Source organism: Petaurus breviceps, unplaced genomic scaffold, assembly GCF_028583685.1.
Source record: "Petaurus breviceps papuanus isolate PSGF00001 unplaced genomic scaffold, PetGlider_PUasm1.0 90842, whole genome shotgun sequence".
In the NCBI taxonomy this organism is placed as follows: domain Eukaryota; kingdom Metazoa; phylum Chordata; class Mammalia; order Diprotodontia; family Petauridae; genus Petaurus; species Petaurus breviceps.
The window spans coordinates 9,008,587-9,031,646 of NW_027187358.1; the positions used below are offsets into that span (position 1 = coordinate 9,008,587).

At 40.8% G+C, this 23,060-nt stretch overlaps 1 protein-coding gene across 1 annotated transcript in view; it reads left to right on the forward strand.

Annotated features, from left to right (window-relative positions):
• PRKCE (protein kinase C epsilon) overlaps nt 1–23,060 on the forward strand; it is a 657,089-nt gene that overhangs the window by 368,255 nt on the left and 265,774 nt on the right. Inside the window, exon 3 of the mRNA XM_069071624.1 lies at nt 21,976–22,135. Within this exon, the coding sequence (XP_068927725.1) occupies nt 21,976–22,135 (160 nt within the window). The remainder of the gene's footprint in view (nt 1–21,975; nt 22,136–23,060) is intronic.

Consider the following 23,060-nt stretch of genomic DNA (forward strand, 5'->3'; position numbering starts at 1 on the left):
TTCACAGTTTCATACTGAATTATGAGGTCTCTATATGAACCTGGGGGTCTTTGTCCAACACTGGCCAGATTCAGTAGTCTTTTCTTGGTCCTCATTCTCTTTGGACTTTCTGCAGAATTAGACATTGTTGATCTTTCCCTTCTTCTGAACACTCTTCCCTTTTTTGGTTTCCGTGATACCACTCTTTTCTGGTTCTCTTCCTGTCTAATTGGCTCTTTCATAGTCTTATCTGCTGTTTATTTTTCCTCCTGCTTTTTCCTAAATGGGCGCTTCCTCCAAGACTCTGTGTTCTGCTGTCTTTTCTTTCTAAAGGTAGAATTCTGTTGGTACCCACAGTCTTAATTATCATCTCTATGCAAATAACTCCCCAATACACAGTTACCAAGCCTCCATCTTCTCCTGAGTTCCAATCTCATATTTCCAAGTGGACATCTCCAACCATATCTCAACATATCCAAACTGAACTCAACATTCATCTTCCCATAGCCACCCACACATCTGTACCATTTCCCAGTTTTTTCTTTTGATGGTCCCACATTTAAACAGGCTTAAAAATCTTTGACTCATATGTTATCCTTTCTTTTTCCTCACTCCCCACATTTAATCAGTTTCTAGATCCTATTAATTATATTGCCACTGTATCAATTGCATCTGTCTCATTCACATTATCACTACTTTTGTTCTGTCTCTTATTACTTATCTCCTAGACAATTGTAATACCCTCTTAACTGATCTTCATGTAGTCACGGCAATATCTTCATTATGATCACATTTAGCCAGCTCACTTAGCTTGACATATGAGGCCTTTCATAATTTGACTCCAGATTAACTTTCCAAACTTATTCCCCTCTGTTCTTCTTTACATACTCTTTGTTTACCCTAAGCTCAACCATTAGCCATTCTCTGATGCTTCCCTTATTTGGACCATGTGTCCCTCATTCTGGAGTGTACCACATCCAAAACTTTATTGACATTTATCTCTTTCTTCAAGACCAGACTTGTGTGCTATCTTCTCCATGAAACATTCCTTGATAATAATGCATATTCATTGACTGGCTGATTGGGCCTTCATCCAACCCCACATTCCTCCAACTGAAAGGGCTAACTTCCTCCTAAAGTTTTCTTAGAACCCTTTGTCTGGATCCCTTATTTTATAGGGTCATAGATTTCATGTTGGAAGGGACCAGAGAGTCCAGAAGTCCCAATTCCCTCATTTTCAGAGAAGAAGAAGCTAGTAAGTACCTGAGGCAGGATTTGAACTCTGGACTTCTTGGCTTCAAGCCCAGTACTTTATCCATTATAGCACTTTGCCCTAATTTTTTTATCTTGTAGCAGTATGTATGTATGTATGCCTTATTCATTCTATTAGATTGTAAACCCATTGAGGGCAGAAACTACATTATTTTTCACCTCGATATCCCTCCAGTGTGTGTATATGTGTGTATTCATTTTTGTGTGTGTGTACACACATACACACACACACACATACACACACAGAGCTGATACCTGTAATTTTACAGAAGGATTAACACACTCTTTACTCTGGGTCTAGTTTAAAATTCTGTTGTGAATGACAGTCTTCTCTGGGCACTTGTGGAACCCTATACTTTGTTTATACTTGGTCTGGATTAAGACTGGGTCTTTACCATGTAAAATGTGTGAAATTTAAACACTTTCATTTCCTTGTTGGCAAAGATCACTTTAATGAAGACAAAATGCCTTACTTAAAATAAATAAGTGATTATTTTTCATAAAGGAAATAAAAACAAGATCCTAATTAATAAATTTGCTCATTTCCCTCTTTGTTATAGATATTAGAAGGTATCTGACCAGTCTTTGCAGTGACATTTAAAGATGCAAGCTATTTAGGGGATTGTTAGGAAAAGGTTTAGGTTGTATTTTTCTCTCTGAATTTCAGTTCCTGGCCCTGACAGTTTATTTAATTTCAGTTTCTCACTTTTTAGTTCAGAGGGAGGTTGATGAAGATGTCATAGTGCCTTTACATGAGGGAGAATGGCAGAGTGAAAAGGAACTTGATTCCGAGGTCAGGAACACTGGGGTTTATTCTTGGCCCAGCTCCATTCCTCTGGGAGATTCTCTTTCCTTGAACTTCTTTTACTATGCTGTGGTACACAAATCTAGTAAAAACATACTGTAATAGGATTACCTTGGGCACTTGGAGGGCAAAGCGAGACCAATCCATTAGGCTGGGTTTCCATATTTGTTCAAATATTTGTGATTTAGCAGATATGTCTTGTCTATGCCTCTTCATTGATGAAAGTGGAAAGGTTTATGGGACAGGGTAATTATGGGACCCATCATGTGGAACTGTGTCTTTTTAGTTTTTTAAGTAGTAATCCTGAGAATCCTGGGTTCCAATATCCATTGCTTAGGTGTTTGGGACACCATTGCTGTTATTAATATCAAGAAAGTCTCAATGTGATCATTTAGTTGAACCCTCTCATTATATAGAAGAAACCAGGTTTCTGAGTTGAATAACTTTAGGTCAAGAGAAGAGAAGGGAATAGGCATTCATATAGTACCTACTATGTGTCAGGAACTGAACAAAGTGCTTTTTAAAGAAAAATGTCATTTGTTGTGATAATAATAACAATATCTAACATTTATAAAGCGCTTACTATGTGCCAGGCACTGTGGTAAGTCCTTTACAATTATTATCTCATTTGTTGTGATGATAATTTAAAAAAATTATTAAAATTTAAAATTTTAATTTAATTAAATTAATTAATTAATTAAATTTAATTAATTAAAATTAATAAATTATTATCTAATATTTACATAGTGCTTACTGTGTTCCAGGCACTGTGCTAAGTGCTTTACAATTATTATCTCCATTGATCCTGACAACCACCCTCAGACATAGGTACTATTATTATCCCCATTTTACGGACAAGGAGAATGAGGCAGACTGAGGCTGAGTTACTTGCCCAGGGTTACAAAGCTGATAAATGTCTGAGGCTAAATTTGATTTCAGGCCCTTCCTTACTCTAGGTCCAGGACTCTGGCCACTGGGCCACCTAGCTTCCACAGCTACTCCAGCTGAAAGTCCTGATTCCCTCCTCCCACCTAGGTAACCCCCTTTTTCTCTCACTGCGTTCCCCTGAGCCTCTTCCTTTGCTTCTTGATAGCACAGTGTTATTTGTGGGTACACCTATAATCAGGGAATGAAAAGATTTGCTGACATTTTTGCTTTTCCCCTCTTTATCAATGCCCCAGTCTGCTGGAGGTGGAGACCTGAATGGTGATGAGTGCCCATTGACCCTCCCTCTACCTTATCTGGTGTTCCTCAGCTGAGTGACCCACCCTTTTCACCTGCCTGGTGGACACACCTGAGGTCATTGCTCTGTACTTGAACCCAATGCTGCAGTCTGTGTGGGTGAATTTTCAGGGAGGCAAATACTCTCCCCAAACCCAGGCTGTTATCTTCCCTGCCCTCTGCTAGGGAATTTCAGTCCTCTGCCTGCTGCTTATAAATAAAAGCACGCTGTATTTAAATCCCTTGGCCCATAACTCTGTCACTTTTTTGCATAACACAGCAGATCCCTCCCAAAGCTTTCTTGCAGTGAATAAAAAATAGGCCCTCATGGCTCTGAAAGGGAGAGAAAGAAAACCCAGCCTTTTTTTTTTTTTTATCTAGAAGCTCGGTTGACTCCACTGTGAGAACCAATAAATGGCTTAACTTTGTGGGGTGCCTGCTGGGAGTGGGGGGAGCACAAGTCTAATTGTTCACTTGGCAGGCTAGGGAGGCTTAATGGCCCAGGTCAGCTGAGATAGACTTTCTCTAGAGCTTCTTTCTTATCTTCTACTGCTTAAGAGCATTATTCAAATGATAGCCTCACTCCAGTATCCTGTGATGGAAAGGCCATCCCATCTCTTGTCCTTTGGGAATAATTCAGAGAAGAAAGTGTCTAATGGTAAAATATCAGGAAATGGAAGAAGAGCTTTTTTATAATAGGGGAATATGGGGAAAGAAATAAACATTTATTAAGCACTTACTGTATTCCTGGCACTGTGCTACCTCCCCTGCCATCTTATTATAGACAAAAAATGAAAAAGCCACAGTTCTACATAATGGGTCCCATAATTACCCTATCCCATAAACCTTTCCACTTCCATTGATGAAGAGACATAGACAAGAGATGTCTGCTAAATCACAGATCCTCTGACTTGGGGGCCTCCATGTTCACTGTCCATGACCCTCTCTGTCCCTGCAGTTTAGTGGTAACATATGGGGAAATGAAGTATCTGTCACCTTACCCCCTAATGCATTAGGAGCAGAGACCTAGTCTGGACAAAGGCTGTGCCTGGGAAGGAAGGGAGGGTTTGCATGAGCTTTGGGAGCTCCTTGAGGGACCCTTTTAGAGGAGGGAGAAGCTGCTGCCTCTCAAGCTCCCTTCCCTATGAGGCCTTTCTTGGTCCCCTCCAGCTGTTAGCTTCTCTCTTGAAAATCTGACTTTATGTTTCCTTCTCAGTGTACAGAATGCAAGCTCTCTGGGCCAGCACTGTTAGAGACTACTTTTCCTTTTATGTGTGTATCTTCAGCACTTGGCCTGCGTGGTTCTTACTAGCTGGTTGAGTTGTATTGACTTGCTTTCTCACCATGTTCCTACAGATGGGAATTTGTAGAGGTTTGGGTAGAGTCAGTGACAGCCTGAAGGGTAACATGGGCTGACCAAGGCAGGAACTAATAGGGTTAACGTTGGGTACCTACTGCCCTTCTTCCTCCTCTCTGCAGCTCCTGGTCTGTTACTTCCTTTAAGATGATACTCAGTCCAGCCTCCTCTAGGGAGATAAACTGATAAACCTCACTTTCCTGTGGTGGCTCATTCTAGTCTTTTTTCCCCTCTGCATAAGGAATTTGATTCTGTTATGGTTCAGTACTTGCTTTGCTTTGTGTCTGGTCCCCTTAGAGGGACCACAGACTTCTGCAGGAAGAGTTCTGAAGGTTTTCTGAGTCATGGACTCCTTGAGCAGTCCGGTGAAACTTTCTCATCGTCACTTATTTTTTAAATTCTTATTTGAAGGAAATGCTACATTTCAATTAGAGATTAGTGGAAATAAAGATGTAATTTTTCCCCATTCAAGTTCACAAATGCCCCCAAATCTATCTGTGGACCCCAAGTTGAGAATTCCTGTTCTACAGAGTAGGACTCATATGCAGCAATTAGTACTTCTTTCTACCATCTCTGCATGTTCTACCCGTTTCCACAGCTGTAGCTTAGATGCCAGTTAGGAAAGTTCAGTAAGAGAAATAATCCCCTTGAGGAGATAAGGATTTGTTATTAATATCACAGTCCCACCTACCCTTTCTTTTACAATAATTAAAAAATAGGTGATGAAATGCAGTATGAGACCCTGAATATGGTGGTGGTAACACAGGGCAGGTTCTTTCTCTTCTTTTGCTGGGTGGGTCAATGAATCAAGAAACTCATTAAATTGACTCGTGAAGGTTGAAGCTAAGTAAGGATGAAAATAGGAGGTTGCACATTAATTAAAGATTGTTGGTGACAAACTTCTGGGACAGTAGAGAAATGTGTAGATGGCATTCTTTTATGAAAACGACAAACTCTGTTAACTGGGTGTAGGGTAAGAAGATGAAAGGACTCTAGTGCAAGGAAACTAGGAGGTTTTAAATATATTGTCGTATTTTCCTCTGATGGGTACTCTGTGAATTGCTGTGTTGTTTAGAGAGACCAGCAGTTCTGTATTGAAAGAAGGCATTTGAATCTTATTGTCCATTAGGGAGACTTACGCATAATGACTTGCTTTTGTGCCAACAGAAAGTTGTAAGAAGGATCTTACCTGATTGTACATGCCGCTTTTTTCTGTCATCCATTCAATGAATACTTAATGGTATGCTTCACAATGTCTTGCACATGGTAGGTGAAGATAGATTGCCTCAGTGAACAAGCATGTATAAGCACCTACTGTGTACCTGTCTCTCTGGTAGATGATATGGGAGAGAAATTCAATTAAATTTGAATATATGCTTAGCTGTTTACATGTATCCTCCCAGTAGGAAGTGATATCCTTTAGGACATGAACTGTTGTTAGAATAAAAAACATAGATCTTTTGGGTCTATTGGCATGCGCATCATTTGTATTTCACTCACATTTTGCAAATGAGATGAATTTTTTTTTTCAGTGTGCTAGGGGCTCATTTTATTTGCTTCACCTGTTTGCCCAGTGGTGCACTTTTTTTTCCTGGAGTTAGTTGTGATTAAGTGACTTGCTGAAGGTCACACAGGGTGTGAGATCATATTTGAACTCAGGTCCTTCTGACTCCAGGGCTAGTGGTATCTGCTGCATCACCTAGCTGCCCTTCAATGGAATACCCTTAACAATTTCACCTTCATGTATTTGAATGAGGCAACAATGACTTTGCTTTTCCATCCCTCCAAATTTTTCTCAATCAGCAAAATCTTACTTATCCCATTCCCAATCCAAGTTGCTCCCCTCGCCTCAACCAGTAGACAGTTATATTTCCCTTTAAGAAATGATGTTTCACTTCAAGCAGCCATTTTAAAGGATTTCAGTATTCACTCATTCACTGATTGACTCATCTCCTACATATATACTATATTCTAGGCAAAAGGATTGAAGCAAAGGTAAGTTACTGCTGTCAAGAAGCTTATATTCTAGGAGCAGCTAGGTGGCACAGTGAATAGAGTACCAGCCTTGGAGTCAGGAGGACCTGAGTTCAAATTTGACTTCAGTCACTTAACACTAGTTGTGTGACCTTGGGCAAGTCACTTAACCCCAATTGCCCTGCCTTCCCCCCTCCAAAAGCAAAGATGAAGAAGAAGAAGAAGAAGCTTATAGTCTAGTAGATACATAAAGGCACAAATAGCTAGAACATAAGAGAATGGGAAGTGCATAATAATGGTGCCAACGATGAGCTCTTGAACACAAATGAGGGAGATTGTAAGAAACATGAGAAGGTGTAGGGCAAGGGGAACGATACTGAACCAAAAACTCTCAGAATTCCCAATCTCTCCTCCAGTAGCAGAAAGAGAGCCCAGGAAAGACTCTTCATTCTCTGTCCGCCACCCCCAGCCCCCATCCAGACTGAGCTGCCTGCCATATTTCAAGGCAGTATTGGAATGAAATCAAGAACATCTTTGGATATCTAGTTGGCAAAGTGGACAGAGTTCTGGGCCTAGAGTCAGAAAGACTCATCTTCCCAAGTTCAAATCTGGCCTCAGATCCTCACTGGCCATGTGACCCTGGATAAGTTATTTAATCCAGTTTGCCTCAGTTTCCTATCTATAAAGTGAGCTGGGGAAGAAAATGGCAAACCACTTCAGTATCTTTGCCAAGAAAACCTCATGTGGAGTCACAAGGAATAAGACATGATTGAATAACAAAAAAGAATGCCTTTATGAGCAGATCTTTACAGACTTTTTTTTCCTGAAATTTAATAAATGCTCCATATGCTATATTATTTACTGGCAAATGGTCTAAAGGAACCAAAGGGAGAAGATTTGATGGTCGTCCCCAAAGTACCTTTACTCCCACATTCTGGAAATAGGTTCAGAGGCTGACATGAGGCCCTTGTTCTGCGGTGAAACAGAAAATATTGGTGATCAGAGAAATCAGACTCCTTGACTTGGCTTTCTAGCCTGGGGCAGAGGCAGGGTGCTGGTGGATGGGGAGAAGGGAACAGGCTCTTTCTTATTTTTCTGAGGTTGAGGATTGCCTGGCTGAGACTAAGGTGCTGACGCTGCCTTGGAGCAGGTTTGAGGGGGAGGGGATGGTTTCATCTGAAACTTCTACCTTCTTTTTGGCTCCAAAAGCAAGCAGGAAGATCTTGTTCCAAGCATTTGCTGCCGAGTTGGTGACTGGCCCAGTCCCCAGCAACACACCATGTGTTTCCTTACCCCATTCTTTTCAGTATATCAAATTACTGGAGTCAGCTTGGCAAATTAGTTGGGTTCCTGGACCTTGAACTTCTCTCTGTAATTTGGTTAAAGCAGTCTGGCATTGTGTGCTGCTGTGAGGTTGTATTTGTGGTGGTGGCTGTGGTGGCATGATGGTGAGAGGTGCTAAATATTCTTTGGCCTGGCCAGAGGGTCTGACTTTCTAACACAAACCAGAAAACTCCCTCAAACTCTGCCTTTTCCAAAAACAAGGCTGGCCCTTTCATATTACCAACTGCTGGCATTTTCTTTCCCCCCTCTCCCCCTCCCCCTGTCCCTCCCTCTCTTCTTCCTCCTCCCTCCTCCTCCCCCTCCCTCTCACCTTTCCCATCTCCCCCTCCCCCTCCCCCTCTCCCTCTCCCTCTCTCTCTCATTTCAGGGACAGGACAATCGAGCTGATAGTTTCTCATGTCGTTTTCCTATCATGGGGCAGTGATGGATTTAATGGAGTCAGGAAGACCTGTTGCATTTATCAATAGGTTTGGGTTCAAATCCGGCCTCTGACTCTAGCAGTGTGACCCTGGCGATTTACTTAATCTTTCTGAGTCTCCACATTCTTCTAAGTATAATAATACCTAGAGTTCTTGCTTGTGCGTTTTCATAAATATGCAAGCTTCTGTTTGAATTGTGAACTCTTTACCCTGACTTAGACTTCCACATGCCTGTTCTTTTCTCTTGTAACAAATCTAGTTACAACACAGTGTCTTATGTATTTGTGATATGATTTTGGTTAACACTGGCATGTGAATTGCAGAGCTTATAAGATAACAGAAGGGAAATAAACATGTAAATAATGCCTACTATGTGTCCAGGCTATATGCTAACTGCTTTGCAAATATTTCATTTGATTCTCGACAACCCTATTAAGTAAGTCATCTAATCTCCATTTTACAACTGAAGAAACTGAAGTGATTTGTCCAGGGTCACACAGCTAGTAAGTATCTAAGGTCAGATTTGAACTCAGGACTTCTTGACTCCAGACTGAGCTTTACCACTTTACCACTTAGCTGCCTATAGAAATGTTATTCAATGTATTTTAGATAATATTAGAGTGTAAAACCGATGTAAATATCAGTTATCAAGGAGAAAAAGGCAGATATAATGTGTAGTTCTTACTCTGTACTCTGTTCCCTAGGGGATGATTACCCTTGAAGGTTTAAGGTACTCTGTGGATCTGTATTCCTAAAACTATAGCTTACAAGCCCTCACCAGTGCATTTACCTTCAGTAGTCAGCTAGAACATCTAATTAGCTCGAAGCAAGGGCTTTTACTGACATGTCAGAATAAGGACAGTAGGAATGAAATATTCCTTTTATTAACCTGGGACATAGTTTCCCATAGATACATATAGAGGCAGCTGGTGGTACGATGGATAGAATGCCGGATCTGGAGTTAGAAAGGAAAGAGTTAAATGTAGCCTCAGTTTCTTCAACTGTATAGTGGAGATAATAATGTCACCTACCTCACAAAGTTGTTCTGAGGACCAAATGAGGCAATATTTGCAAAAAGTGCCAGGCACATAGTAGGTAATATAAATACTTATTTTCTTCCCCCTAGAATTAGTGGGAAAAATGGGCAAACACATGGAGTAGACTAGTAGAGAGAATGTACCGGTCGGTGTCAGTGGACATCTCCAGCTGCAGAGCCAAGATGTCTTTTTCCTTCTTAACGTGTTCTCACCCTGCCTCTCTTAGAAGTAATGTTTCTGTAGGACAGGTCCTTCCATTAGGCTCTCCTTAGCCCATCTGGCTCTCTCCTGGGCATAGCCTCTTTTCCTGAATGACTTGCTATAATACAGTGATGTCAAAACTAAATAGGAATGGAGCCATTAAAACCCACATATGCATCTCTGCAGTTGCATTTTAATTTGTAAAACAACATATTAACATTATGTATATTCTATTGTATTTTTATGTATTCTGTTGAGCATTTATCAGTTACATTTTAATCAGTTTAGGTAGAAGGCTATAAGATACCATTGTCAACAAAGAGACACTTTCTAGGGAGACCATTCCCTCTCTATTCCCTTCCTCGATAGCTAAGACAACTCTTAGTTGTGAGGGAAGACTCTATTTTCTCATCTGATAGAGTTCCTCTTGTCTCAGTTGAATGTAAAGCTAGTGTGCTGGCTTTTTAAAGCCTGACAGAGCCATGTCTGAGCCTTAAACCAATCGGTGGCTAGCCCTTCCCCCCATAATTCCACACACCTTGATGAATGAACATTTGTCACAACTTCTAAGGAAGTGTATACTTCTTTATATTTCCTTTATACCTTCTTTGAAGATGAATACATAGAAACTAGGGAAGATTGATATGAACTGATACAAAGTGAAGTAATCAGTACCAGGAAAACAATAGATACAATGACTATAACAATGTGAAAAGAAAGAACAATAACAAAATAAACAAAACTAAATTCTGTGAAATTATGATGACCAAGCTTGACTCCAAAGAATCTACCCTCCCTCTCTTTGCAAAGGTAGAAGAGTCAATGGGTGTGCAACTCTGTATATAATGTTGGACTTGATTTTTGAATCAGTTTTGCTTAACCTTTTCTTCTTTTTCTATTTTTTATAAGCAATGGCTTGGAGGAAGTGATAATTTGGACAATGTAGGTGAGAGAAAACCAAAATATGATGAAAATTGTAAATTAAAAAAGGAAAAATCATCAAAATATTTCTAAAAACAGTAAATAATTGGAGATAAATCTTTCTAATACCTGAGTTTTCCAGAGGGTTTGCTAGTTTTTCTAGGTGTGTACCATCACTATTCCATTTTCTTTTGGAAGAAAATGCCTAATTTATAGGGGTCCTTTGTGTATTTGTTCAATTTTAAGAGCTAACTTCTTTAATTTAGAGCAGCATCAGCTATGGCCTCTGGCTATGATGTCTCTCGAACCTCCCAGCCTGATCTAGTCTATTTCTGTTCACTCCTTGGTCTTTTCCTTGAATACCTCAGGTACCCAGTACCCCTGTTCACCCTTCCTCTTCAGTATAAAGGCTTCTTTTAAAAAAAAATTTGTACCTCATTGAGGCATCAATGACTGATCTTTCACAGGAATCAAAGCCTTCAGCTAAAGCACTGAAGTATAGGATAGGGAAATTTCTATTGCAATCAAGCAAGGACATTAAGACCTTTCAAGTGCTTCTCCAATTCTATTCTAGCAAAACCAACTTAGCACCAAATCCATTTAAACACACAGAACTACCAAATCAGTGTGTCATAGGTCATCTGACAACACACAGAGCTTCAAAATAGAAATAAAATTCATAATCCTTACTCTACATGGTATATCTTTGGAAAGATTTTTTTTTTATTTAATATTTCTTTAATGATGCTGACACTTGACATATTTTAGGTTTCTGTAGTGCATCAGGGTCATCATTCTGATTTTATCCATTTTATCCAATCTTTCCCTTACAATCCTAAAAGCAATGTAACATCATGGTATGGCAATGGCCATGGGTTCTTGAAGGTTATAACAGCAGAGCACAAGCTCTGACAGAACCAGCATAATTTGAAAAGGCTTTAGCTACAGGCCTGCCAAATACAGATTTATGATCATTATCCATTAAGTTGTGGAAGGACTTGTCAGGAGAGAGAATAGCTATACTTACTTGGTACTGTATGAGAGTTTGTCATCTTTCCTTCTGGGGATTTTGGTGGAGAATGTATATCAGATAGATCCAGTACTCCCTTCCCACTAAGGGAACCTTTTTCTTTCTGCACCTACTATTTGCCAGGCATTGAACTGAGTGCTGATAACCCCCTTTCCCTCCCCCAAAAGGAAAAGAATATTCTCTTCTCTCAAGGATCTCACAGTCTATATAATAGAGGAGATAATATGTAAATAATTATATACAAATAAGATATATAGAGGATATATATATCAGAGAGATAGACACTAAAATTAAGGGGGACTAGGAGGGTCTTCTTGCAGAAAGTGAGACTTTAGCTGAGACTTAAAGGAAGCCAGAAGAGCCAGGAGGAAGAGATGAGAAGACAGAGCATTCCAAGCATGGGAAATAGCCAGTGAAAAGGCTCAGCTGGGAAATGGAGAGTTGTATGGGAGGAACAGCAAAGAATCTATGGGCATTGAGGATTATGTGGAAGGGAGTAAAGTATAAGAAGACTAGAAAGTTAGGAAGGGGCCAGATTATGGAGAGCTTTGAAAAGTAGGTAGGTAGGTGGATAGATAGATAATCTTTTTTTCTCATCTCATGGGGTAAGTGATTCGATACTCTCAAAGTATTGTATAAATGTCAGTCAATAAACATTTATTAAGCCCTACTATGTGCCAGGCACTGTAGATAGACAGAGACAGATAGACAGACAGACAGAAAGACAGACACATTCTTTTCTCTCATCTCAGAGAAGTAGGTCTATCCCGACCATTTTCTTTATTGCTCAGGTCTTTGAGTTTAAAGTTACACAAAGATCTGAGTCCTCACCTAAACTACCATCTAGAGAACTGAGCACTGGATTTGGATTGCATTAAGCTATCTTGATGCCTTACTCTCTTAATTAGGGAAGAACTTAAAAACAATCTTCAAGTCTCATCTATGGAAGAGATAATAAAAGGAAGAGACAATAAACCTATGCTGCTTGGCCCCAGAGGAAGAATAAGCATCAATGGGTGGTAATTCCAAAAGCAAGTTTAGGCTTGATGTAAGGAAACCTTCCCCAAAAGGACAATTCTCCCCAAGAGGAACAGACTGCCTTTGGGACAAAGTGCCTCCCTGCCTCACTGGAAGTCTTCAAGTGGCCTGGCCAATTGTTGAGTATGTTGTAGGGTAGATTTTTGTTCAGGTACAAGGTGTTGAATGGCCACAGACATCCCTTCAAATGATGGTGTTCTAGTTTCCCCTTTGTTATCAGTAGGAAAGGTACCACTATCTAAGGCTAAGGTATAATAGTTACCCCATAAGGATTTAATCTTGACTTTATTAGCACCAAGGGCTTGTTTGAGGACTTGAAGCACTGTTTCCTGAAGAAGTCTGAATTGGGGGCACTTTTGTGTGTCCCCCCTCTGCAATCCTCTTTGCAGTTTCAGCTATAACTGTGTTGCATGAATGCATGACCCAAAGTTCAGCAAATGTTTTGCTTGGGAAGCTGACACTTAGCAGAAATATTAGAGAAAGATTTTTCTTCCCTACACAGTGACTGATCCTTCCATGAGATATTTTTTTTTCTTTGTTTGCAGCAGTTAACCTGTGGGGCATCCACTTGGCAGTTGTCATGTTTAAAGGCTGCCAATACTGTAGTATCCTAAGGGGAGCCTTAAAGAAGTAAAAACCAGCAATTCAGGGACTTTATGTTAGGCACTGCTCAGCACCTGGGAGCCTGGTCACCATCAGGCAGGACTGCCCTCCAGTGGTTTGCTGAGTCACTTCTGTGCTAAAAAGTTAATGACAACAGCATTCCCCACCTCCCACATTCCCATATTGAAGGGTTTTCTTCCTTTGGCATTCTCACTCTGCTTCAATAGATGCAGTTTCAAAGTGACATCAGAATTCCCTGCAGTAGGGAAGGAATAGCATTAAGATTCTTGATCCAAGAAGGTAATGAATGAAGATGGAAGTTCTGCCACACCATGTTTGTATGTGACTACTGCATTCAGGATATATGTCTCATTCTCTCTTTACCAAGAGTCGAGAAAATGAAAGGCATATGAAGTCATAGTACAAGACTCCCCTAGAAAAGGAAAATGTATTCTCCTAATTTTGTGGAACCAGAAGTATGGTTCAGGAGCTTTCTGCACAAGGAGGATGGAAAAAGAGAGAGGGGCTATCCTGTGCTGCTTGCAAATATTAATCAAGACAAAATGTGTCTCCCAGAGTAAATCTGTTTCCTTTCACAAAGTCATATAGCAAAAAAAAAAAAAAAAAAAAAAAAAAAAGTCATATAGTCAGTTATCTTAGTCAGCAAAGAACCAAACTTGGCTTTAGGGGTTAAATCACATGCCTTCATTCCCCTTCCTCTCATCATTGGTTTTTTTCTTTTCATTTCCTTAGTTCAGCTCCTCAAAAAAAATGTTCCTTACAATTTTTAGTGCTCATTCTGTTTGTGGCATTCCCAAAGCTCACCTCTTCCTGAAATGTGATCCTTAAAACCTAAAAAGAAATTTCCCCTATCTGCATCGGACTTTACCCCTGGCAAATTTTGGGGATGGGCACTAGAGGGTGGGGTTTGGGAGAGATAAGGAAAAGTTTCATTAAGAACAAGACTTACTAATTTTTCTTTTTGGTCATGGACTACCTTGCAGTCTGGAAATACCTATGTACCCTTTCTTAGCATAGAGTTTTTGTTTGTTTTTAGTTCATAATTGAGGAAGTACTGTATTTAAGTGAAAGATTAATGGAAATAAAGACATAATTTTTCCCCCATTCAAGTTCACATGAACAGGGGGCCATGAACTTCAGATTAAGAACCTTCAATTTAGAAGATGGTATTTGAACTTAAGCCTTGAAGTAAATCATGGATTCTAAGAGATAGTGTTGAGGAGTGAGTAAATTCTAGGCACAAGAGATAACCAGTGCCAAATCATCTCTACTTTCCTACTGTTTCCGCACTTGGTCTTTGCATTTTTCACTCATAAAATAGATCAGAGAGTAAAGTTCCTGAAGTCCATTGAAATGGAGAACTAAGTCAGCTATCTTGGTAATAATGGAAAAAATGTTTCACTTGGCTTCCCATCAGTATGGGGTGTTGTCAACCTCAAAATGTTTGAGGTGAACCCTCAAATCCAAAGTGGTTATTGCAGAAAAAAATTTGTTGCTAAACTGTGGTATTTTGGGAAACTTTCTAGCCACCTAGATAAGGGCAGAGAAATATAGTGTAGGAGATGAGGGGCTAGTCAGAGAAAGCTCTCCCAAAGGAGAGCTCACTTTGCTACTGTCCTATTGCCTGTGTAAGGGTATCTGACATAGATGTAAATTAGGCCTGTGTATTTTAATTTCATCCAATAAAACATAAATTCACTACTTTTGTCACCACTGGATCAATACCTATGATGACAATCTTTCTGTGGGACCCATTTCCAAATGATGCTTTGTTTGAAATCTCTGAGCAATGGATAGGCATTACTATGATCATGGGAAAAATCATTCAGAAAGCAAAGCAGAGAAAGAACAAAAAGTTTATTCTGTTAAGATTTGAGACACAAATCTTGAAGTGCCACCGGCTCCTTTGCCCTTAGATTACAAAGGAAATGCAACATGCAGACAGTTGGGAGGATCTCTGTTCAGACACTCCTGATCGACATTGTTTGAAGCTCTGGGAAGATATAGATAGCATAGAATAATCTCTTTGTGAGGAATTAATTGCTGTTTCCCTTTTCCTGTTTTGAGTAGAAAATGTCTTTAATGTATTGTGTGAGTTCAGCATGAAGAACATGTTCTTTGGGATTACATAAATATTTACTTAATGCTGAAAATTTATTGTCAGGCAACAGTCATTTAACTAGAAAATATTGCAAGCTTATTTTCTTCTGGGGATAAAGGATACCACTGTTTGATTTTTGTTTTCAGGATATTTCTCTATCTCCTCCTTTTCCCTGCTTCCTCACTTGATCTTGGCATTTTTCACCTATGAAACAGATCAGAGACTAAAATCCCTGAAGTCCAGTGAAATGGAGAACTAAGTCAGCTGTCTCCACAGTTCTGGGGAAAATGATCCTTTTGGGTTCCCATGCAAATAAACTAGAGGACTATGGTCCAAGTAGGGTTGTTGTTGATGGCTAGTCTTAAATATGGTAATTGAATATGTAAAGGTTCCTACCCCCCTCCTCCCACACCCAATACCAGAACATGCTCTGCAAATAGCAACTGAGCATTTTCTGAAGGACAAGAGTGACTTCTGCTATAAAGCAGGGGGATTGGGGTTGGTGAAAAATAGAGGAGGCAGGAAAGTTCATGGTATGGGCAGGGAACAGTGAACAGATAAACTGGATTGGAGAGTTGGTATAGGAGAATAGTGGAAAATAAGGACTGATACCTAGTTTGGGCAGCTAGGTGGTGTGGTGGGTAGAGCACCCAGCCTGGAGTCAGGAAGACCTAAATTCAAATCCGGCCTCAGACACTTACTAGCTGTGTGACCCTGGGCAAGTCACTTAAGCCTGTTTGCCTTAGTTTCCTCATCTGTAAAATGAGCTGGAGAAGGAAATGGCAAACCACTCCAGTATCTTTGCCAAGAAAAACCCAAATGGGATCATAAAGAATTGAACATGACTTAAACAATTGAACAACAACAATCTAACTTGGAGACTCTCCAGTATCAGGCTGGAAAGTTTATACTATAAATGCATAGACTTAGTGCTGAAAGGACCTTAGAGACCATCAGCCTTGTCAACCCAAATCCCACCGTGGCCCTTTTCAGATGAGGAAACTGAGGCCCACAGAACCTTAGTGACTTATCCATAGTCCTAGAACCAGGATCCAAAATCGGGTCTTCTTGACTTTGAACCCAGTGCTTTTTCCATTCTGTGCATATTGTGGTCAGCTGGGAAACTTTGTAGGTTCCTGAACAATACACTTGCCCTGGGCTTCTGCTTTCTTAAGCCAAGTCCATTGGGATACCATTGTCTTGGGTTGGAGTTAACTCAGATCTGAATAGAGAAATGGAAAGAGCATTAAACTAACAACTAGGAGACCTGGAGTCCAGTCTCAGAAATACCTCTTGTTGGTCTTGTGACTAAGTCACTTGAATTCTCTGAGTCAGCCAACAAAGGATTTATTAAGTCCCTGTTATGTTCCAGGCACTGTACCAAACACAAGAGATACAAAGAAAGGTAAAAGACAGGCCCTTATCTCAAGGAACTTACAGTCTAATTAATGGAGGAAACAACATGTAAACAACTGTGTACAAACAAGACGTGTACAAGATAAATTGGAGATAATAAACAGAGGGACAGCACTAACATTAAAGGGGTACACAGGGTCTTGTAGAAGGTAGGACTTTAGCTGGGATTTGAAGGAATCTAGAGGAGCCAGGAGGTAGGGATTGGAGGAAAGAATTCCAGGCATGGGGACAGTTGGTGAAAATGGACAGTCAGAAGATGGAGTCTCTTGGGTAAGGAACAGCAAGCAGGCCAATGTCACTGGGTAATAGCTTCATTTTTTTTTTTTTTTAGTGAAGTATGAGTCAAAGTGGTCAACTGAGAGTGTTGAAAGAGGGGGTGCTATGGGACACTTAAGAAGGGAGAAAAGGTTTGGGAATGTCATTATGGAGAATGGGCCAGTGTGTGGATTGGGGAGGTATAAAAGGATTGCCTTGGTGCAGTGAGGGTCCAGTTGAGATTATGTAACATAAATTTGCAGTATTGAAATCAACATGATTTTTCACCAGCTTCATTTAATGGCATTTAAATTGTTCAGTTTCAATCTTTGTGACCCCATTTCGGTTTTCTTGGCAAAGATACTGGAACAGTTTGTCATTTCCTTCTTCAGATAGTTTTACAGATGAGGAAACTGAGGCAAACCGGGTTAAGTGACTTACTCAGGGTCATACAGCTAGTAAGTGTAAGTGTCTGAGGCTGGATTTTGAAATCAGGAAGAGGTCTTCCTGACTTCAAGTCCAGTACTATATGCACTATGGTGCTATCTAGCTAGTTGTCCAAGCATTAAATAGGAACTTGCTATTTAATTGACGGTAGGTTATAAGACATAGAAACAAAAATGCAAGCTCTAGTGTAATACATTTCCTTGGAGTAGTTACCCAGGGAATTATATTTGTTATTTTTTTAAAGGTGAACATCTATTGAACATTAAGTCATATAGGACATTATTTTTATTCAATAAAACTAAAGAAACTAAAACCAATTCTAAAAAATGTACAACTAAACTTTACTTAAAAATACAAATTTGCAAAGTCTCTTTTTAATCACATTTCCCCTTCCCTTAAAATACAAAGCAACCTTTTCAGCATTACCTACTTGGCTACTAAAAAGACCTGGAAAGGAAGTTCTAATACTCCATGTCCTTGGCATTGTCAAGTGGTTCAGCATAAGAAATGAATATGGTTTCATCAATGGAAATGACATTAACGAAGATGGCTTACCCTCTCTTTTGCTGTTCTACGCTAAGGACCGCTGTTTGTTTGTTTGTTTTCCATTTAACTGAAATCTCCTGTATGTTTTCCCTCTACCCTTGACCCCAAATAGAATGTTAGTGACTTGAAATCAGGGACTGTCTTCCTTTTTTATTTCTGTCTCCAATGCTTCCCATAATTCTTTGCACTTAGAAGCACTTAATATAAATGTTCATTCATTCATTCATCTTCCTCAAAAAAGTATTCCAGAGGCAGGAAGGAGAAAGGTAGATAGCCCACCTGACTCCAAGAAAAACACTATCAGAACAGATACTTTGTGTCTCAGTTTCCTCATTTGTAAAATGAGGGGATTGGGAGTGATGACCCCCAAGGGATTTTCCAGCTCTCAATCTGCAGTCTTATGATCCTGGGTAATAGTTTTTTTTTTTTTTAAAGCAATCGGGGTTAAGTAACTTGCTCAAGGTTACACGGCCAGTTATTTCTGGGTGTGGTGCTGAGTATCTGAGCCCGGATTTGATCCAGGTCATCCCGACACTGGAGCCGGTGCTCTTACTCTCTGAGCCACCTGGCTGCCCCTAAGCAATTGGGGTTAAGTAACTTGCTCAAGGTTACACGGCCAGGTGTTTCTGGGTGGGTGCTAAGTGTCTGAGCCCAGGATTCGATCTCCAGGTCTTCTCAACACTGGAGCCAGTGCTCTTACTCACTGTGCTACCTGGCCACCCCTAATAGTTTTTAATATAGGGGCTTTGGAGTCAAGGAGATCTGAAATCAAATTCTATCTCTGACATTTGTTAGCTTCATGACCACAGGCAAGTCACTTAACCTTGGCCTCAGTTTCCTTATTTTAAAATTGGAATAATAACTCATAAGGTTCTTGTGAAGCTCAAAGAGATAAATTATATAAATCACTTTGTATACTTTAAATATCTATATAAAGGTTAATAATAAAAACCCAAGTTGCCATTGCAGGAGGGGCATTTTGAGGAATATTGCTTGATAGGGTAGAGCAAAGTGGCCCACTGAAACTTCCAAAAAGGTGCCACTTTAATTCCTGAATGGGTCCCCAAGGGATATGCCCAGAGGAATCGAACTGGGCATGGGGCAATGTGGCAAGATGGAAAAAGCCAGAAGAAATTGGGTTTAAATCCCAGCTCTGCCCCTTATTTTTCTTGTGGGCTATGTAAAGTCATATAGCCACTCAGTATCTCACTTTCCTTTCTTGAAAGATGGAGGAGTTGGAATAAATGATCTTTAAAGTCCTTCTGTGGCTCGGTCTATGATGCTGTGTGCTGCCCAGCCCTGAGTCAGCATTAGCTTCTTAGTTCAGAGTAAAATCGACTTAGCCTGCTCAGGAAAGGAGACAAATTAAGATAAGATTTAAAAAAATGTAACAAGAAATATAATGTGAAATCCTTTCTGGTTGACTGCTAAGCATTCTGCTGATGCTATCACTCGCTTCAGTCTGTTTCAAGGACTCATGAGCACAGAAGCTATGAGCTATTGATTGGCATGAAAATAGCCAAGATTTTGCAATCTACAGACTAATTGAATGAAGTGGTCAATGTTCCTAGAATTCTGACTTGGGCATGTGGTCTGCCACAGGTACCCAGAGCTGCCACTTGTATGGAACAATTGTGTGGGGTAAATCATTCAGGCTGGAGTATGTTGTGCATACCTACACATGTACATATATCTTTGTAGAAACAACTACCTCTTACCATGTTTCTTTCTTTCTTTCTTTCTTCCTTCCTTCTTTCTTTCTTTCTTTCTTTCTTTCTTTCTTTCTTTCTTTCTTTCTTTCTTTCTTTCTTTCTTTCTTTCTTTCTTCCTTCCTTCCTTCCTTCCTTCCTTCCTTCCTTCCTTTCTTTCTTTCTTCCCTTGCCTACCCCCCTCCACTGGAAGTATAATATCCAACTCATGATTCCAGCCCCACTATTAGTTAGCACAGAAGCTTTGACCTGCTCCAATTTATGGCCTGAGGCATTTTTCCTCTTGGAAGATCTGGTAGCTCTCCACTCCCAAGTCTTGTCATATTAGTTCTGTATATAGTACAGCCCCCTGATTAGTATTAGTTTTGCTGTAGCTCAGATTCTTGAACTTGAGCAATCCACCTGCCTCAATCAGCCTTCCCAGAAGGAGGGACCCCAGCCACATACCCAACTCCCACCACTGTTCAAAGACCCTCAGCTTTCTGCATGATGATGTCAGCCATCATGGACCTCCCTGGCTGGCTATTTCAAAGCATATCTCTCATTAGCTTTATGCCTTTATAATAAACTGCAGCTGTATCCCTGTTATTTATCTGACCAGCCAAGCTCATGATTTCCAAGGAGATTTTTGAGAAAGTTGACGAAGTCCAATAAACAAACCTTTGTGATAACTTTCCCCTGACGCAGGGGATTACCCTCTCTTTGTTTGAGACAGCTCATAAATTGGGTCCCAAAAAGCTTTGTGAACACTCTGAGAGTTCCGCCTGTCTTTGTTTTTTCCTTAAGTCAGTGGACAGAGCAGCTGAGCAGATACTGTAAGTTTAAGGTGGCCTAAGCACAGAAATCCAGGCCTCGCCCAGTGACACAAGTGACCTTTCCTTTGGAAACATGAGGGCATTTCCATCTCCTGGGAGAGTTGCTGGGTGGAGACCACTTGAAGCAGGTGCATTTGGCCAATGTGTTGTTTTAATTTCAACACGAGTGCCAAAGCAGAGGGTCGGAGTTTTTCTTGTTTCACAGGCTATTTGCTTCATCTTTTGGGCCTTTGCCAGTTTCCCTTTCTTTTCTTCTTCCCACCCTTCACCTCTTCTTTTCTTTCATTTTATTCCCTTTCCTTTCCCTTCTCCCCTGTTCTGTTTTGGAATTGATAAATAAATAAATACAAGTCCCTCTATCCCCCACCCCCACTGAATATGTTCCTCTTCCCAGGAAGGTTTGCATCTTAAGAGAGAAGACTAGAAAATATAACATTTATTCAAAAAAATGAGCCTCTCATGGAAGATTTTTCAGGCACCACGGTAGTAGGCAAGGGGGAGGCTATGTAGGGGCAATGGTGAGGGCTGCCATTGCCTGTTTCATCACCCCATACCAGTGGCTGGTGACTGCTCTCTCCCTCCCAAGCAGTCAGCAGTCTAGATGCAAACAAGCTGACACAGAGTTCAGAAAATGAAAGCCAACCATACCTCCTGCTCTGCGTTGCACAGATGGCTGCATTGGGATGCTTATTGCCTGTCTGGGGCTGCTTTTCCAGAAGGAAACCAGTCTTTGGCACTTACTCTGAGATGTTCAGGGATTTGTCATGGGGTGGCGCTGGCCCTCCAAATGGTATCCCAGCCGTTGTGATGAGCACAGTCTCCCTCTTGGTCCCTGTAATTATGCTTCCACAAAGGTCTTGGGGTTTCATCTCTCCATAGAGTAATGTGGAAAGATAAGAGATGAGACGGGATGGGATGGGGGAGGGATGGAGGAAAAGCAGACATCTTGAGAAGTTGGGGAAAGATTATTTTTCCTCCTATAGTGGGGGTCTTGCAGCCCAAGATGGTGGGTTCTAGGGACCAAAGGGACAGTCCATTTTCAGTGGGTCACTTTCCTTCTCAGGTCATACTTTTGAAGAATACTAGAGATCTACTGAATTTCCTTTTGAAGGTATTTTAAGGGTGGCAGAAATACGTGGGTCCAATGAGAAAGAAAAGAGAGGCCAGATCTGTAATGAATTCAAGCTTCTAACTTTTGGGGGTTGGGTTGAAATCTGAGGAAGTCTGGTAGCCTATAATATACAAGGGCTTGAGTCTTCACCCCAGGAGCTCATGGGCGAATGTAACATGAGGGCAGTTTGAATGCTTTTGGCTTCTGTACCACAAATAAAGGACTCTTTCCAATCTGCTCCCTGCAGGCTTAGTGTCAATCACCCAGGGATGGAATAGAATCTTATGGAGAAGCAAAGTATATCGTCTCATTCACCTTGTCTTTGCTTTTCCTCTTTTTTCATCCCTTTGCAGCACCCAAAGACAATGAAGAGCGAGTGTTCAGGGAGCGGATGCGGCCAAGGAAGCGGCAGGGAGCTGTGCGCCGCAGGGTCCATCAAGTTAATGGCCACAAGTTCATGGCCACCTACCTTCGGCAGCCCACCTACTGTTCTCACTGCAGAGACTTCATCTGGTAAGGCTCTTCTTCCTCCCAATTTTTTTTTCTTCAGTTTGGAGGCCTGGCCAGGTTGGGGGGTGAGGGACCGGGAGGTTATATTATGCACATAATTTAGAAAGCACTGACAGCTTGCCCTTTTATTTCTTTCTCATTTAAATCAAGTTCTGTAAGGCTTTTGCAAATGCCTCCAATGCATTTGGTAACATCTAGCCCTAACTAGTCTGGGGGAGGTAGGTAAGAAGGAGGATGGCATATTAAAATGAATACTGGACAGGGAAACGGAAAATTGGGGTTCTAGTCCCAGCTTCCTCACTAACTCTCTGAGAGACCTTGGTCAAGTCACTGTTCCTGCAGAAAATAAAATGCTACTGGGGTGGCTAGGTGGTGCAGTGAGTAGAGCACCAGCCTTGGAGTCAGGAGGACCTGAGTTCAAATCTTCCCTCAGACAATTAACACTTACTAACCACGTGACCTTGGGCAAGTCACTTAACCCCAATTGCTCAGCCTTACCTCCTCCAAAAAGCAAAAACAAAACAAAGCAAAGTAAATAAATAAATAAAATGCCACAGATACAGACCATATACACCTCCCACTCTAGGGCATGCCTGCATTCATCATCTAAGTAGGCAAGCATCCCTTATTCCTCAAAGGGAAAAAAGGATTAAATTCAGTTGTTTAATGGAATTCAGTTAAACACTTCCTGGAATATATGTGCTTTGGGTGGTTGCAGGTAAGTCTGTCTCTGTGTTTGTCTGTCTCTCTGTCTCTGTCTCTCCCCTTTCCTGCTCTTTTTCCTGCCTCTCTTCTTCCTTCTTTCCTTGCTCCCTTCCTTCCTTCCTTCCTCCCTCACTCCTTCCTTTCTTTCTCTCTCTCTCTTTTTCTTTCTTTCATTTTTTCTTTTCCTTCCTTCCTTCCTTCCTTCCTTCCTTCCTTCCTTCCT